General features: G+C 41.2%; 1 protein-coding gene across 2 annotated transcripts in view; it reads right to left on the reverse strand.

Moving 5' to 3' along the window:
* Nucleotides 1-16,289, reverse strand: part of CPA6 (carboxypeptidase A6) — an 85,399-nt gene that overhangs the window by 33,667 nt on the left and 35,443 nt on the right. Inside the window, exon 2 of one of the 2 annotated variants that reach the window (XM_075024342.1) lies at nt 12,985-13,060. The exons of the other annotated variant lie outside the window; for it this stretch is intronic. Within the exon in view, the coding sequence (XP_074880443.1) occupies nt 12,985-13,060 (76 nt within the window). The remainder of the gene's footprint in view (nt 1-12,984; nt 13,061-16,289) is intronic. 2 annotated transcript variants of the gene reach the window in all.

Consider the following 16,289-nt stretch of genomic DNA (forward strand, 5'->3'; position numbering starts at 1 on the left):
ACTCTCATGGGAGATTTGCCAATGGGAAGAGAGAAGGGTCTCAGGAATGTGCTTCCTGAAACAGCTCGAAACAAAAGCTACCTCCAACTTCAAGCGCCTCATCAGACTACGATATATTCCCTATTTATTAGCTCCTATGGAATCCGTGAGTCTTTTATTTCACAAGGTATGTTCTATGTTCACTAAGGCAGCAAAAGAAAAGAATGCTAAAGAGAGGTAGAAAACATAGCATATACCAGTGTTGTTTGCAAAGCGTACCCAAGTTTTTATCTTGACAATAAGCAGATCAGAGTTCAGTAACAGAACGTCACCAATACTATGAAGGAAGCTGTGATCTACCCAATGATTTTACATGAGACACCAAAATAACAGGATTAAGATAATAAAATGATTACAAACTTGTAAAAAACAATAGCTTCTAAATGATACCACATTATTAATGTGATATCTATATCTGCACACACCTAAGGGATGCTTCTTGTCCATTTTTACTTTCTTTTGTTGCCAAATCTGAAATACACTTGGAACTTTAGCCCAGAACATGAATTTTCAAGAAAGCAACAGGGATTTGAAACTCAGTGTTCTGCACCTGGTAGCAAAATGGTTTTGTACTACCAACAGCACCAACAACAGATGCACATACTCTCCAACAGAGGTGAGAACAGTTCCTCCTCTGCCAGTGTGAGGACAGTGGCGAGAACACAAGTTAACAAACCTCTTCCCAGAGCTCCTGGGTAGTCACAGGAGACTATGGAAAGGAGTTTCAACAACAGCCTCTGTGTCAATGTGACAAATATACATGTCAAGTTCCACAGGCCTTAAAAATATGTTATGTTTGTGAGCTGAATACAAAGAGGGGAATTGATAGGGACTACCATGTCCCCACATTTCTTAAAGAGAATTTAAAAAGAATTAATACTTGATAAACATCTTTTGAAGTCTACTGCAATCAGCTGTGCCAGGCTGCATTGATAAAAGTCATGGACAGAGCTCATGAGTGTCCCTTGCCTTACTTGCTTTCCAGGTTGCTAAGGTTTTTATAACCTATATTTTAAAAGCTCCTGACTTCTATGCCATACAAGTGATTTTGGAAATATCTAATGCATTTCACCTTGATATGAACCTTGTTTGAGAAGACAACAGGGGTTTAGTTCCCACCATTTCTCAAATGGCCCCAAATAAGAATATTCCGATTACCAAGAAGGCATCTGATGCTGAACTTGATGCCACTTCTTCAAACAGTAGCAACTTCAGTTCAGTTAATCCAATTAAATGCCTGCTACTTTGTAAGGAGAAAAACTGAAACACAGGGGCAGCCTTTTCTATTCCTGCCAAAACCACTCTTTGTTTCATGCTGCCACAATATGGTCTATGGATCTGTGTGATAGTGGTGAGTGGGCACAGCATCTTTTGAAGTCTAACACCGGGACTGGCAAAGTTCACAAGGCCTGTGAAGCTGACAGCAGCTATGACAGATGGTCAGTAGAAACCAAACTCATGAATTAAATGGTGCTAAATGCTGCTTATAAATAAAGATCCTCTCACTGCGCTAACACCTTATGTTTGTTAGTTTATCTATCTTTCATATTTTGATTAATTATAGGCATCCAGTGAAATTTCCCCCTAATTCAACATGGTTGATTTCACACATGGTTAATTAGAAACGTGTATTTGACTTTTAAGATTTATCCCTAAAAACACAGGTCACAGAAGGTACATTTGTTGCTCTTGGAGTAACAGTGTACCAATCAGCTCAGCTTGAGCCATCTTTATAAAAATAACAACAAATTGTTACACACAAGCTAAGAGCAACTGAAGTGAAATGTCTCCTGGCGAAGTGCAATATCTAAGCACACAAAACTGGAAAGAGAAGTTACAAAAATGAAAAAAAAAATAAAAAAATTGAGATACACCTGAAGCTTGTTGCTGCTCTTTATAGTTACTAAGGATTAATTTTGGTGCATTTCTCCATCATCGTGGAGGGGATAAACCAACCAATATTCACACTATTGGTTACAACACCACCGAGCTTTCTAATCTCTGAGGTATTCTAATTGTACCTCACATTACTGGCTGCAAAGGAGTAACAAAAGCAGAAGCAATCTTCTTTTAACTAATGAATCAGTGGCATATTGTACAGCACTATCCTTTTCTGGCAAAAATGCAGTATTTCATTGCTGGCATTGTCCTGGAAGTGAGACAAAAAAAATCCCATTTTTAGAATGCAAATTCAGCTCAATTCCCTATTTGGGTAGTTTGGTTTCATTTGACTCCCACTTCTCATCCTTTGCAATGTAAACAAAGCATTCAGTGCTCATCTGGGAGATGTTACCTATGCTGTCCAGGGCACCACTTCAATTGCTGACTTGAATTTGCTTTACAAAACATGTAACAGGAAACACATTTCTCCAACAGACATCTTATTTATATTACAACTTTCAGCTTGTCCTTGGCGTGACATGGAAACAGCGCATGAAAGCTGACAAACAGAAGATGAATTTCACAGCTGGCATGTTTGGACTGAACAAGTCCAACTATCCCTTACTCACTGTCAACTTTAGGAGACTTCATCACTGCATCTCCCATGGATACTGAGGGCTCCATCGGAGCCATCACTCTTCTTTCAGCATCATTCCTCTAGCAAGCATGCCTTGGATTTCCATGCTGGGCTCCGCTGGCTAGCAAGTGGTAGTGATATTAATTTTCTCTTATCCTCTTTACTATCTGTGATGGGGTGTTGTTATCCCCACACATTACACATTAGCTATTAAATAGTATTATGGACGGTGTACCAGTCAGTGCCGAAAGACATTTACTTGTGGGTGGTGGGATTTGCTAGGTGGGGGGGAAGATTCTCCAGCTACAAAACGAACAGATGCAGAAATCCTACAGAACCCTCTGAACACACAGCCAAATATTTGAACCTCAAAATTCACCTGGTATCTTGAGGCTAGAGGAAAAGAGAGATGCTTTAGAGTATGTCTGCAAACCTAAACATTCTCATCTCCTTTGCAGAACTCTCTCCTTTGCACATCTTTCCCTATCTGTCAGGCAGCAGGTTGCCTTTAGAGGATCTTGGGATGTTTTAAGCCTCTGGACAATAAGCAGAGCCCAGGCAGGATTTTTCCGTAGGCTCAGACTTGGGACCTGGAGACTAATTACTTGGCACCTGCTGCTGCAAGGTGTGACTGCGGGTACCTGTTCTCAGGGACAGTGGTGGCTCCACAGATGCCCAGCAAATGCTCTTTCCCAAAGTCTCACTGGAGGCACAAGCATCCTGACTTGCCTTCTATGAGAAGAAATGGTATGTAAAAGCATACAGACAGCTCCCTTTCCCAGAGGATTTAAACACATTATTGCTTTATCTAACAAAGAAGGTATAAGAGATTATTAATTGTGACTACATAGTAAGTATTCTTTTTTAACTGAACATTCTTTTTTCAACCTCACCCATGCAAGTCCCTGGGATTCAACTTGTGCTTAGGAAAGCCAGCACTCTTTGGGTTTCCTTGTAGGCAGTTTCTCTTTAAACTGAGGTGTTAAAGACAGCTCAAGAGTATAAATGTATCAGCTCTTACCTGGACACCTTCCAAGCTACAGCAACCCTGAACTCACTAGTCTTGTCTCTAGCTTCTGGTCAGTATGGTGATGAAAAGTCAGCACAAGGAAAAGGGACAAATATTTTTAAAAGATTTGGGTGCTGAGCTAAGAGAATTCAGAATTTCTTCCAAAATTAAAAATGATGCAAATAATTTTCCAAGAATATAAACATTTCATTGGTATAATCCTACATATCACAAATGGTGTACATACAGCTCTGTTGCCCGGCCAAGACAGAAACCAGAGCAGGGAGTTTTTTTCTTCACTAGTTCCAGGTTTTCCTCCAGCTCATTCTGTGCCTGTGGAAAGGGAGCCCGAGAAGAAAGGAGTCTCTTTGCTTTTCCCCAGGAACACACTCATGGCTGCATAAATCCCACAGTCCTTTTTTTCATTCAAGTCACTGAAAGAAATCCCCAGCTTCTTTAGACCACAGGGCCTAGTCTGGCTCATACTTTGTAATTAAAGTCACATTCTCAGGCAGTAGCCTCCAGTTGTTCCTCACTATCCTTTCGTAAACAAGTGTTTAATTTCTTCTTCCATTTAGCCTGAAAAGAAGATGCTTAGCGCTCTCATCAGGTCTGTGATCGTGTATTGATCAAAAGAGATGACTGATGCTTGTCATTGAAAATAACTAGAATAAATCTGCCATAATTTACATTTAGTATCTGGACAAAATTGTTTGTATGATTTATCTGTGTTACACCCCATGAAGACAGTAATTTTGTTATGCTTTATGACCTAGAAATTCCAGTTTTTATACTTACTGAGTTGTATACAGCAATACATGTGCCAAAGCTGGCCTTGTCCTTAACATCACCATCAACAGCTTTCTTTGAGAAATGCTGTCAACTGTATAGTTCAGAACATAATTATTGTTATGATGCCATCAGTTGAAATGGCTTGGCATTTCTGAGCCTCCTGTATAAAGGAATGTGCAGTCAGTAGTGCAAGCAGCGATGCTCTTTGCTCATGGGCTCTATCAGCCTATTGTGGGCTCTCTCAGGATGTATGGGTTTTCCATTTACATCCATGTGCTCGTGTATAGACACATAAACACCCTAACCAGTCCTGAAACTCATGTTTCCAATTAGAAATCTGATAGCAGAAGGTAGGGAATAGAAGTAGAAACTGCTCTAGTCTCACTGATGCTGTCAGAGGTCTGACTATCAGAGGCTTCATCATGTAACACACAAGAAACATAGACACCTATATCTATGTACACAAACACCCCTCGCACACACATACGTAGTGCACAACAGAATTTTAGGCTTCTGTTGGTACCTTTGCAAAGAAAGAATGAAGGAAGAATGACTCCTGTTGACTCTGACACTGGTGGATAATTATAGCTGTGCTGTAGTTCACCTGGGGAGAGTAGAACTGCTGCTCTCTAATGTCTTCACCCTTGCAAGTATTTTCAGGATCAGGACTGATTTCATCCTCACTTGCTCCTGCCAATTAAGGAACTTAATTGACAGTCCTGACTGCAGATCTCCTTCAGCTGCCCTTTATGTGCAGCAAAATGGTCCAGTGGCAATTAAGTGTGGGATTCCTCGTGCTTTCTAGAAGGACTTAAAAGGTAGTCCTAGTTGCTGGTGCAAAGTAATTTAAGTTTCTGATTGAGCACACTAGACATTTAATTGGCTCTAACTTTTCAGTATTTATTTGCTTTTCAGTGAGGCTGGTAAGAATAATTGTACCAATAAATTGGGATTGATTCACGGGATTGCAGCAGCCGTAACACTAGCAGGAACAGAATGCGAACAATGCACAGCTTGAAGTTTTGAGTTTTGCAGATCTTTATGGAACTATAACAGAGTAATGATCTTGCCACTCCAGTTACACTGGTATAATTTTACACTGGGCTCTACAGTGCAGAAAAGAACTTGTAGGCTATTCCTCAAGAGAGTCACTGAGGAAAAACTCATACACAATTATATGGTAATTGAATATCCGTTCTTACAAGTACAGATGCCACTGGGCTAAGTATATTTGAAAGACGTGAAACAGTCTTTAACAGACTTGTTAAAAAAAACCAACCAAACCCCTATTTTCTTTCTTATTAAACTATTTATGGCTTGTTTTATTTTGTAGTTGTTGCTGCACTGCATGAGAAACAGAATAGTGACCCCTGAGTCTGATCCTACTCCCAGTGGGGCTGTGCTGATGACTTTGTTGAGCTCAGACTCAGGCTTCCTCACCAGTAAAAGAGGAAGCAGATTCCTCCCATCTCAGAAAGTCCAGGCTTTCTGCATGTTGTGAGAACAATACACTCACTACCTGGGCTCTCCCGTTCTATCTTGCATCTTCCTACTAAAGTTTGCCTGGAACAACATTTTCCTTTTGGGCCTGGCAAGTGGTTTACAGACACATACTCTGATATATTGATGAATAACCTCTGTTGTCACTTGATGTTCCCTGTGTACGTGAAACATTCTATGCATATCTGACTGGAATCCTAACTATGAGTTATGGTAAAATCTGGACTGATGACTAAAGCATCTGGCTATGTAGATATACTTGCTGTACATGCAAAGTAAAACGCACAGAGCCCTGTCTACTGAGCTAATTCTTTCCTTCCACAAAGTAGGAATAGCTCCATTTGAGCTGACAGGCTTTCTTGCTGAATTTTCAGATGGGCTTTTGTTCTCTGAAGCTTTTTTTCAGCATTTGCCCAGGGAGCTGTAAACTACCAGATTTATAGCCAAGTGATCCTTTTCCCCTATGAGATATTTTTCTGATTCCCTGAACTGCGATGACAGGATCAATTCAGGGATTACAATGGATAAGCAGCTGCTGTAGGGGCTAGAAAACAAACAAAAGGGAATGGAGCTGTGGCTTCAAGGCTTGCTACGCTGGCTCCTCCCAAAGTTAAAGAAGTGCCTGGCTGTGTCCAGGAATTTCTTTTGTAAAAGCTACTGAAGAATGAGTGGTCTAACTCTATTATGCCAGCAATGTTCACAGAGCAGTAGCTTCTTTGCTACCTATACAAACAGCCCTGGTCCCAGTAAGGCGTATGCGATAGAAGTGCTTGTAGACCACTGATGGAGTAGAAGTTATCAGTCAAGGCTCCAATGAAGTAGTGCTTCAAAAATAATGCTTACAAAGGAAAATTCCAGAGCAGATAAACAGAATCTGCTGGGTCTGAGGACCTGAGCAAATCCCGGTTTCTTTGCAAAGCACTTGGGAATGTGACATTTGTTTCTGTCAGTCAGGTCCAACCAACTTAAAACCATGAAAGGGTTCATATATAAGCAACAGGCTCCTCAAATTGTCTCCTAAACAAGAAAGAGCAGGAGACAATAGCCAATCATTGGAGAGTTATATGAGGCAGAGGGACAACAGATGGACAAGAGGAGCCCTAGGGGACACAGAGTGGGCAGTTCTGTAATACTCAGGTCACTGTGGTACTATCATCCTAAATATTTCTCTTTCATTTGTTGATTACTGTAATAATTTGCAAATTATTAGTGTGGAACAGTGAACCTGCAAAAAGGTATTTCTGGTCTTAAACACTGGGTCAGGAAGAAAGATTTGTACCATACCTATAAAAAGAGATAGTATTTATGAAAGCAAAGACTGCAGCGGAACATCTCAAAATTAAGGTCGATGCCTGTGACTGCATTAGAGCAGCAGCCAATCCAAAGACTGTGAGAGTGATCTATAGCTAGAAAACTAAATAACTCCATAAATTTGTACTTGAATTGCTAAAGAATTTGCTGCATTTTAGTCTATCAGAACCATATGAAAATGTTCCTTAACACTGCTATGCAACACACTTTTCATCTTACGTGAAAGTCGGAGAAGGAGCTCCACCATCATTTCTCCCTGTCATACTCACCGTCGTATCTGCTCCAGTGGTCTTTGGCACAGGGACTGTTCAAAAGGTGTTCAAGGGTGTGGGGTGGTGCTGCTGGTGGGAAGCAGTTACCAGGTTCTTATTTGTTTTGCCACAGAACTGAAAGAAACTTGATGTAGGAACATGCTGGAGACAAGAGATACATCCTGCTGTATACATACTGATGGCATCTCCCAGCTGCTACTACCTTTGTCACTTAGTGAAAACCAGAAACTGGCATCTCCTGCTTTGAAAAAGAGCACGACTCTCTGTTCCCCACCTGCCTCATTTCTTATGACCTCAGACACATACTGCCCTAAGAAACAGTTGCATACACGGCAGTGCACAGTGTGTAAGAGCTTTCTGAGAACTTGCTCTGGAGAGATGGTGGTACCGTGGTCCTAGAGTGGGGGGGCTGGCAGGGGGAGCGCAGGGGACCCTGCTCTGCCTGGCTGGGGCAAGAGCGGTCGGGGTCAGAGCCACCTCCTGCTGCTTTGCAGGCTGGGATGGTGGCTGACTGGACTCAGTACATTTAGGCTTCATTTTTGCTTTGTTACTGTGGATGAGTTTATTGGTTGAGTAACAAGTTTAAACAACTTTACAGAACTCACAGCAGACAAATTTTAATCTGCAGGGGTGGCTATTTTTACTGGCAGTGCAGGTCTACACGCTATGTTCACCCCATCAGGGCAAAAAGCAATATTTTGTCACCTGCAAGTTAATAGAACCAGCCAATGAAGGAATCAATTTATAATAATGATTAATAACAAAGCACTGTGGGCAATGGAGCTACAGACCAAAACTAATTTGTGGAAATTACTCAGCAAGTGATTATGACTAATGTGATTTGCCTTTGGGCAATTCATGAACCAGAAGTTAAATGTGTGGAATGAAACATTCATTATCCATTATTCACTCAGTGTAGGCAATGGCATTTGTACTGTAGCACAGCCTATACACTTCAGGCAGGTTTCAGGGGTTTATTACACTAAGCATTATACGGACTTCTTTTTTTCTTAAAAAAAAAGGGGCAAATGTCCCTCCTAAGGAGCTCCAGATGCCAAGTTTAAAAAGTCTAAAGGGACTACACCTTCTCTAAAAGTGTATGAGTTAACCTTACAGCTCAGGTATTGGTAGAAGAGCAGTCCCGAGATCAGAAGGTTTCCATGTGGACTAAAGCCCCTGAGTAGTCATCCAACTTCTTCTGCGAGTTTTGTTGCTTATGCTGTGGCTAGGCTGCTGCTACTGCCCAAGTTAATTACTGGGGGCATATTCTAAGAGAACTTCAAATACATCAAGACACAGCCAGTTCCAGGATGATCCTTCAAGGATGTCCCAGTGTAGGTTTCTGTAAACGTCTCATCCTTGAAAGGGATGGCCCTTGCAACCTGCTGACTTCTATAGCACTGGCTTTAGTGTGGCAGAAGGCAAAGCTCTCCCCGCTTCCTTCCCACTGCCCTGGTGTTTCTTTCTGAAAGAAAGCAGCTAAAGCAGACTGTAAATGACAAAATCGACTCAGGAAATATCAGTGGTAAGGACAGTCATTAAGAAACAGGCAGACAAAACAAAATGTGTGAAACATTGCCACTCCTTCCAGTGCCCCTTTATTTTCTTCCTGATTGTTTTCCCTTTGTCCAAATCAGTGGGCAATAAGAAGGGGTATCTTTGCATTTACTCTATTCTCTGCCTAACACTGCTTTGTATTGTACCATCACGACAATTTTCTCAGCCTTCTTTGTGATAAAGCCCTTCAGAAGGATATACTCATTTGAGAAATGAGCTTTCCTTTTAATTCTTTGGATTATGAAAGACAGGCCAGAGGCACAGGCTAAGTGACTCCGCCTTACAAATGTAGATTTTAAAGGCAGAAGGAAATGGCTGGAATAAACGCAGCACACCATGAGTCTATCCTAAAGCTCCCTCCACCAGACACAGTGAGGAGGGAGCCTGGGACAGAAGGGATTGTTTTCTCTTTCCCTTGCCAGCATAGATGGTCTGTCGTATGCAAGGAAATCCTGCAAGAAGAAAACGATCCGTTTGTGCAGAATCTACTCTGCGTTTGCCCTGTCCTGGCAATTTATTCAATACATTTAAGTTGTGCATGGATCACACATTGGGGCAAACTGGGCTCCCCAAACTTAACTTTTGCACTGCAATTTCTGTATTTCTTTGGGTTGACTAATGGGGACTAATCCGGATATCACTAGAGAGCATAACTTTTGGTACCTTTGAAATATACCTCCTCTCTAATAGACCAACTTGCCAGGGTAGAGAAACATATGTCTGAATCTAAACCCAAGAGCAGGTATCCTTCTCACTTCGAGAACGAAAGTGATGTAACTTTTATCTTCACTGGCTTTTCTTGTCCTTCTAATACTGACAGTGGTGGAGAATAATACCAGGCCATATGATAACTCAGGTTGAAGTCTTCAAATGGCTTTAAATAAAACATTAGCATTCTTCAATAGACCAACTACTTGCAGTTCATCCCGAAATACTTTCTCTGAAAAAAAAAGTGAAATTGATGCTATTTGATGGTTATTTAAGTACAAAACTGTTGTGTTGTGAAAGGATCTTGGTTCCAGCTTTATTTTTCCCTTGAGGAACAGAACATGTGAGTAATATGACAGGTTGGTATTAATTTACTGCTCAAACCAAAATGGATTCTAAGGAGATGTGTCTTCAACCAATTCTGGTTTTGTGACTCTAAAAATCCAAAGTGCAGCACTTGTATATCTGCTGACCCTCCATTCATATCTCTGTTGTTTCTCAGGCATACTGTGTTAAGACAGCAACAGGACTGTATCTGGGCTTTGTTTGTGGCTTATTTTGCACTATTGGGGTTTTTTTGTTGCACTGTCTTCTATTTTCTCCTGAGCACATCATCAGCATTGTGCTTGAAGACTCATGTTTAAAAAATTGAATGTAAGTCAGCCCACTGTCAGTTAAGTTTCCAACTCTGGAAGTCTGGGCATGAGGGAAGAGCAGGGGAGACTGACATGGAGACTTAAAAAATTGCACAACTCTAAATACATGGTTCTTCAGAGGGGTTGATGACTTGCAGCCACTACTGACTTTTGCTGGTATTGTGAGTACTTGGCACTTCTAAGAAGTGTCATTGTTGATCCACCCCTTCATAAGTGAGTAACTTGAGATTTTAATTTTTTTTTAAAGATAATGATAAGTAAATGTTAAACATATCCATTACTTGTTAGCCCCCCAGGTGTCTCTGTCTGACCCAATGTAGATGGGCAGTGAAGCAGCTGCAGATGGAAGCGCTGTAAGACCTGAAATGCAGTGAAACCCAGCCTGTTTTCATGAAAATGGGTGTCAAAACTCTCTCTCTTTTTTCAGTCTTCCCTTCAACCTCCTCAGCTTACTACCTCATCAGAATCAATCACTTTCTAATTAACTAGTCAGATTCCGATGCAGTTTGCCAAACTTTTATTATCCTGCTCTCAGAGTTATAGCATGCAATTATTTATTCAGGTTTCTACTGCTCCCGCTTTGATGGAGTTGGGTGAAGGAATCTCTTTCTGAGAGCCTAAGGGAGCTCTGTAATGAGAAACAGTTGCAGGAAGGTGAGTAACCCATTTGCTTTGCAGGGTTTGCAACATGAGGAGAAAGGAAAAAACACATGTGCTCCCTCTTTATGTTCCAACATCCAGGGGGAAGAAATTAATGCAAAAACCAGCTTCCACATGTATTTCTTGGGTTTATGGTTAGCTTTTTTTTCCTAATTGGGAGTAAAACAATTATCCTTTTTGGGGTATTACAGTAACATTCACCTTTAAGGGTCAGGTCCTTAGTAAGCACTGCAGAAACAAATATAAGACAATAGTCTTTAGGAGAGTTGGGCATTACAGTACAAAGTACTATAATACATAGCATTGCGACACTGCCTCTGCTGAACATCGGAATTCCTCATGCAACATGTGCGCAGGTTGGATGTCTTGAGAATGGGATTTACAAAAGACAGCATCTTGAGTGGGGAACTAACTGAACATATCGTTAAGAAACACAGAGATAATGAAGACAGCCTCAGCCTTCCTACTTAAAGCTAGTAAGGCATCAGTGTCTTGACTGCTGGACCATTCGCAGCAGTAAGCCTTCTCCTGGGCTGAGGTACCTAAGGTAGCTCTGTCCACTTCCTTAAAAAACAGTAGCAAGAAAACTTCATCGTAACTGAAAGATGGAATGCTTCTCAGGAGGGTGCAAGAACTCTTCTAAGATCTTAATTTTGTTTGATTTGGTATGCAGACTGAGATTTGATTTACTTGTATCCCAGATGTTAACTATGGACTAGAAAATTACATGCACCTTCATTCTTTGCCTCAGTGAGAACACAATCATTTACATGAGGTTTCGACAATGGAGACAGAGATACATCGCAGACTGCCTAATAGTTTGCTGGAGTTGAAGGCAGTGAGCAGCCCACAGGTTTTGCCCATGCTCCCATCACTTTGGTACCACTGGTGTTCTGCTGTGACCCAAAACTGTACGTCACAGGACTGCCAAAGTTACCAACGTGTTCCTTTGTCTATGCCCATGCAGCTTTTTCAGCCAGACACAAGTGAAGGCTTGAGTTTGCTGTGCCAAATGACTTTAGCTTGTGCCCATACTGCCTGTAAGGCTGCCCATCAAACCTCTTTACCTTCATAGGTACAGGGAGAAGTCAACTGTTGCCCACCAGGCTCAAGCAGAGTATGAGCTAACACAGGGGAAGACGCAGAGCCTGGGACTCGTGTTCAACTCCTGGAACAAACTCTACAGCAATCATGTTGTTGCTTCCCTGGTTCTGCTCTAGTTAGGCTGTGCTTTGGAGACAATATGAGGCTTGTCCCTCCCCCAGCGCCTGAGGGCAGCACATGTGCATGGTGCAGTCCTTTCGACGCCGTCACAGGGGCCAGAGACCTGGCTTACACGTACTCCCCATCCTCCGCTGAGGTAATGGGCCACACTGCTGTGGAAAGACTGCCTGTGCCTTCGTTACGTGTGCCGGCAAAGCAGCACGCTGCAGAGTGCTCTTGTGCTGCACTTCTACAGTGACACCACTGCTTTTCATTTATATCTGCAGGAAAAGGCCAGGGAAGAAAGTTTTTGGCTTGCTAGTGAGTCTCGTAGACACTCTCTCAACTGCCTTACAAAATTATTCTGCCAGAGCGATTCTCAAACTGAAGCCACTTCCTTTTTCCTATTCCTGTGTGTGTTCACATCTTGAATTAACTCAGTGTTTTAAATAAAACCATCAGCCAGATAATGAAGCATGCAACTATGTATGCTAGCAAGAAGTGGAAGAGCAAAAAAAGCAAATTTGCAAGCATGGCACCTATATTATTTTAAGGCAGTAAATGTTTCTTGTTACAATTGTCAGGCATGATGAATCTAATTCCTATGCTATTTTATTGGGAAATCAGGAATTTAATGGGCAAAGGCTGCTTTCCAGAGTATAAAATACCTTGAAGTAAAGTGCCAAGTGAAAGGCATGCCAGTTAACCCACTACAGTCTTCAACAAAGATCAGAAAAAGAAGATGAAAATCAAACTCACCTGAAGCCTGTTAAATGCAGCCCTCAGGATCTGCGTTTCCCTCTCGCTCTCAGGAACAACTCGTATCACTTTATCACTGCCAATAACAGAACATTGAATTGACACTTTAAGGGTCTTTGCAGCAATGCAATTCAACAGTAAATAGGTTCAGATAGCTACCGTACTTGTGCTCTTTTTCAGCATCTGCAAATTGTCAGATGAACTGGAGCTCTGCTTCTACACTTGCTCCCTGGATTATGGACTTCCATAGAAATGATTTGTTCTTTACAGATTATGGTGTCAGCTTGACCCTCCATTTCCATGTAAATGCTTTTGTTCATTCCTTCTACTTTAAGCCATTCAGGCTGACATCTTCCATACTGAGTATCTGCCTCAGATCAAAACATTTTTTTTTTTTTGCCAAAACAAATAATCTGTTTATGAAGACAAGATTAGGCAAGATACGTTGCTTTTTTATGTTTGAACATTTAATGGGCTTTGAAGCTTTGAAGAGTCCAGTGTTCTCATACGTTAAAGAGGGGACTTCACTTTAGAAGAGAGGTGACCTTCATATCAGGGGCATGCCTTTTGCTTTATCCTTTAAAGCTTGTACAAATTTTGTGACGTAAATAGCTGTTCATACATGCTCAGAAGGTTCTAAATAATAGCAGCTCATTTTATGCACTTTCTTTAGCAGATCTCAGTGAACATAACTTTGCAAACAGGCAAACAGAAACTGAATAGCTGTCCATTCAATGACCAGCATCCATGTCATGAACTATGAGAGGCTGGCGACCGTAGAAAATATAGGGGCCTATCATGTAACTAAGACATCACCATCATAATCCATACAGAAGAGGGCTGAAATAAAATTGCATGGCCAATGCTAATTCCAGAATTTTCCTACATTTTGACTTTTTGAATTTGTACTGTTGATAATCAGTACTTTTGCTCTTCCAAGACACCTTGGAGGTCACGCATATCTTTATTTCTACAATTCCATCCACTAGGCAGAACTCCCTTTTAAAAAATTTCTTTATCTCCCATTTCCTCATTATGTGGGAATGTTATGCAGTACATTTCCCTTGACATTGAGAGAAGTTTGTCCCTTAAATATATTGTGAACTCTCCTACTTTCCTGAAGCTTCTGAGTCTGCTCAGAAGATATTTGGCCAACTAGAAGCAACACTGGTGAGTGTGCATTTGCTGGCCCCACTGTTTTAGGAAGACTCCCAAGCTGCTGCTGTTCTCAGCAAGCAGGCATCGGGTCTTGCCTTTGGTGTATGGCAGCTACAGCTCTGGTAGGACTCACCTTTGTTGTAAGAATCCTTAACGCATATATAGGAAAGCATTAAATACTGTCAGTATGTGGTTCAGAAGAATGCACTGGTCATTGGGTTCAGTACTACTAATAAATATTGAATTTTGAAATGGCTTACTCCACCTCTTCCTGGCAGTCATTTTCCCTTCCCCCATTCTTCTTTAGTCTTTTCTCTCCAGTCAACATCTGCTCCCCTTGGTTAGCCTCTGATCCTTCTTTCTGTATGAGCTCTTCAGTTTTGGTTCTCACTCCTGCTGAGCTTTCCCTGTAGACAGGTCTCAAGCCTTAAAACTCCCAAGTCTTCCAACAGCTTCATGGGTCCAGTTAGACTCCAGATTATGGCTGCAATAACACTGATGTACCCAGAGATGTGGACCTCAGTCCATTCTGCTTGGATGCTGTTGACCTTACTTCACAAATGGTCTATGCCTAAGAAGGAAGATTCTTGAAAGCACTCTTGTTTGTTATAATTTGGCAGCTCTAAAATTTTAGGGGAAATTACTATGCTTCCAAGCCAAGTTTAACCTCCTGTATAGGAATGTACACAGAAAGGAATAAGCCTCTTAGAGTCCTACAACTGCTGCATCTTTTCAAGGAAAATAGATGCTTTTAATTTATCATACATACAACAGTAATATTCTTTCCCATTACTCATTTCTTTCAGAGTAGTAAATTGCTGTTAAGAGGAAATGGGTAAAAAGAAGCTATGGTTACCCAGGACATGTGAAGGTGAAGTAACTAATAAAGATTCATTGACATTTCTGGAAGGATTGGGACAACTGACATATAAAACCCAGATTTTAATGAAATAAGTAGCTAGGCATGTGTTACGCAGCTATAATGGAATTTCAAAGGAATGGTTATCACTTAGGTACGGTCTTGAATTAATACACATCACTCTAAACTGTCTTGGATTAGCTCAGTAACTCTGTCGTTTCCAATGTGACGAAAGACCTGCCTTAAAGAGGAAAATCCTGGTGCTGTGACAGATTGATCACTTGACACATTGTTGAGAAATGCCTCAAGCTGTGGCTGGGTCTGCTGCTAGAGAGCTCATAACAAGCAGTTTAGCATACCTGGTACTGTTAGTATTTTATGAAAAGACAGTTAAGCCATTATGACAAGGCAGTTTCATTTTTTGTGCATGCAAGATGCAGGAATACACTGAATTCCTGAGAACTGTTTGCTGACACCCACTTCTGTAGGCTAGCCAGCCAGTGGATAATCATGTGTTCTTCAAAAAAGCACAGATACCAAATCCAGTTTTACTCCTGATATCTGCCAGTCAAAGAACATAGTCCTAAGGTTATTTTTTTAGCTTTACAGCTTTCCTAGTTACATTTCATACTAAAGAAATCAATTAGCTTAAACACTGCACAATTCCCACTGAATTTAGGGTAGAACTCCAACAGCCCACCCAGTATTTAAGAGCCAACAACAAAATCTACCAGATCATGGACTAATGTGGCTGATAAATGGCAGCTGTAGCCCAAACACTCAGAACGACCCCCTGGTGAGGTCCTCTGCCATCCCTTGTGTCTAGCTGTTGAGGAGAAAGCAGCAAGTGATCATGTACACATCTAGAGAAAGTTGTGTTGCCTGCAGACATATGTCAGCACTCTGCTGATTTATGCAGACAAGGTTATTTTTCTAACCATAGCATCTCTAAACTTTTTTTAAAGTCTATTTTTTTAAATGTCTAAACAAACAGCAAGATGGGATGTATTTTGTAGAAATTAATATAGAACTTTACATTCACCAGGGCAAACTTTCTATTTACCCCTAGCAACTAGGCTAATGGAATTTAAAGCCAGGACTCAGTGAGATCATTTGAATTTTGTGTAAACACAGTTGAAAGCCTTTGCAAAGAGCAATACACAAGCTTCATAAAATGAACTGACCAGATGAGAGTGGTGAGCAAAGAGTAGAAGCCAGACTGCTGGTGTCCCCAGGGACAGCCTTGTGTCTGAGCAAAATGGGTGACCAGCTGTTGGCTAGCACTGAC

This window comes from Buteo buteo, chromosome 3 (genome assembly GCF_964188355.1).
Source record: "Buteo buteo chromosome 3, bButBut1.hap1.1, whole genome shotgun sequence".
NCBI classification, from domain to species: domain Eukaryota; kingdom Metazoa; phylum Chordata; class Aves; order Accipitriformes; family Accipitridae; genus Buteo; species Buteo buteo.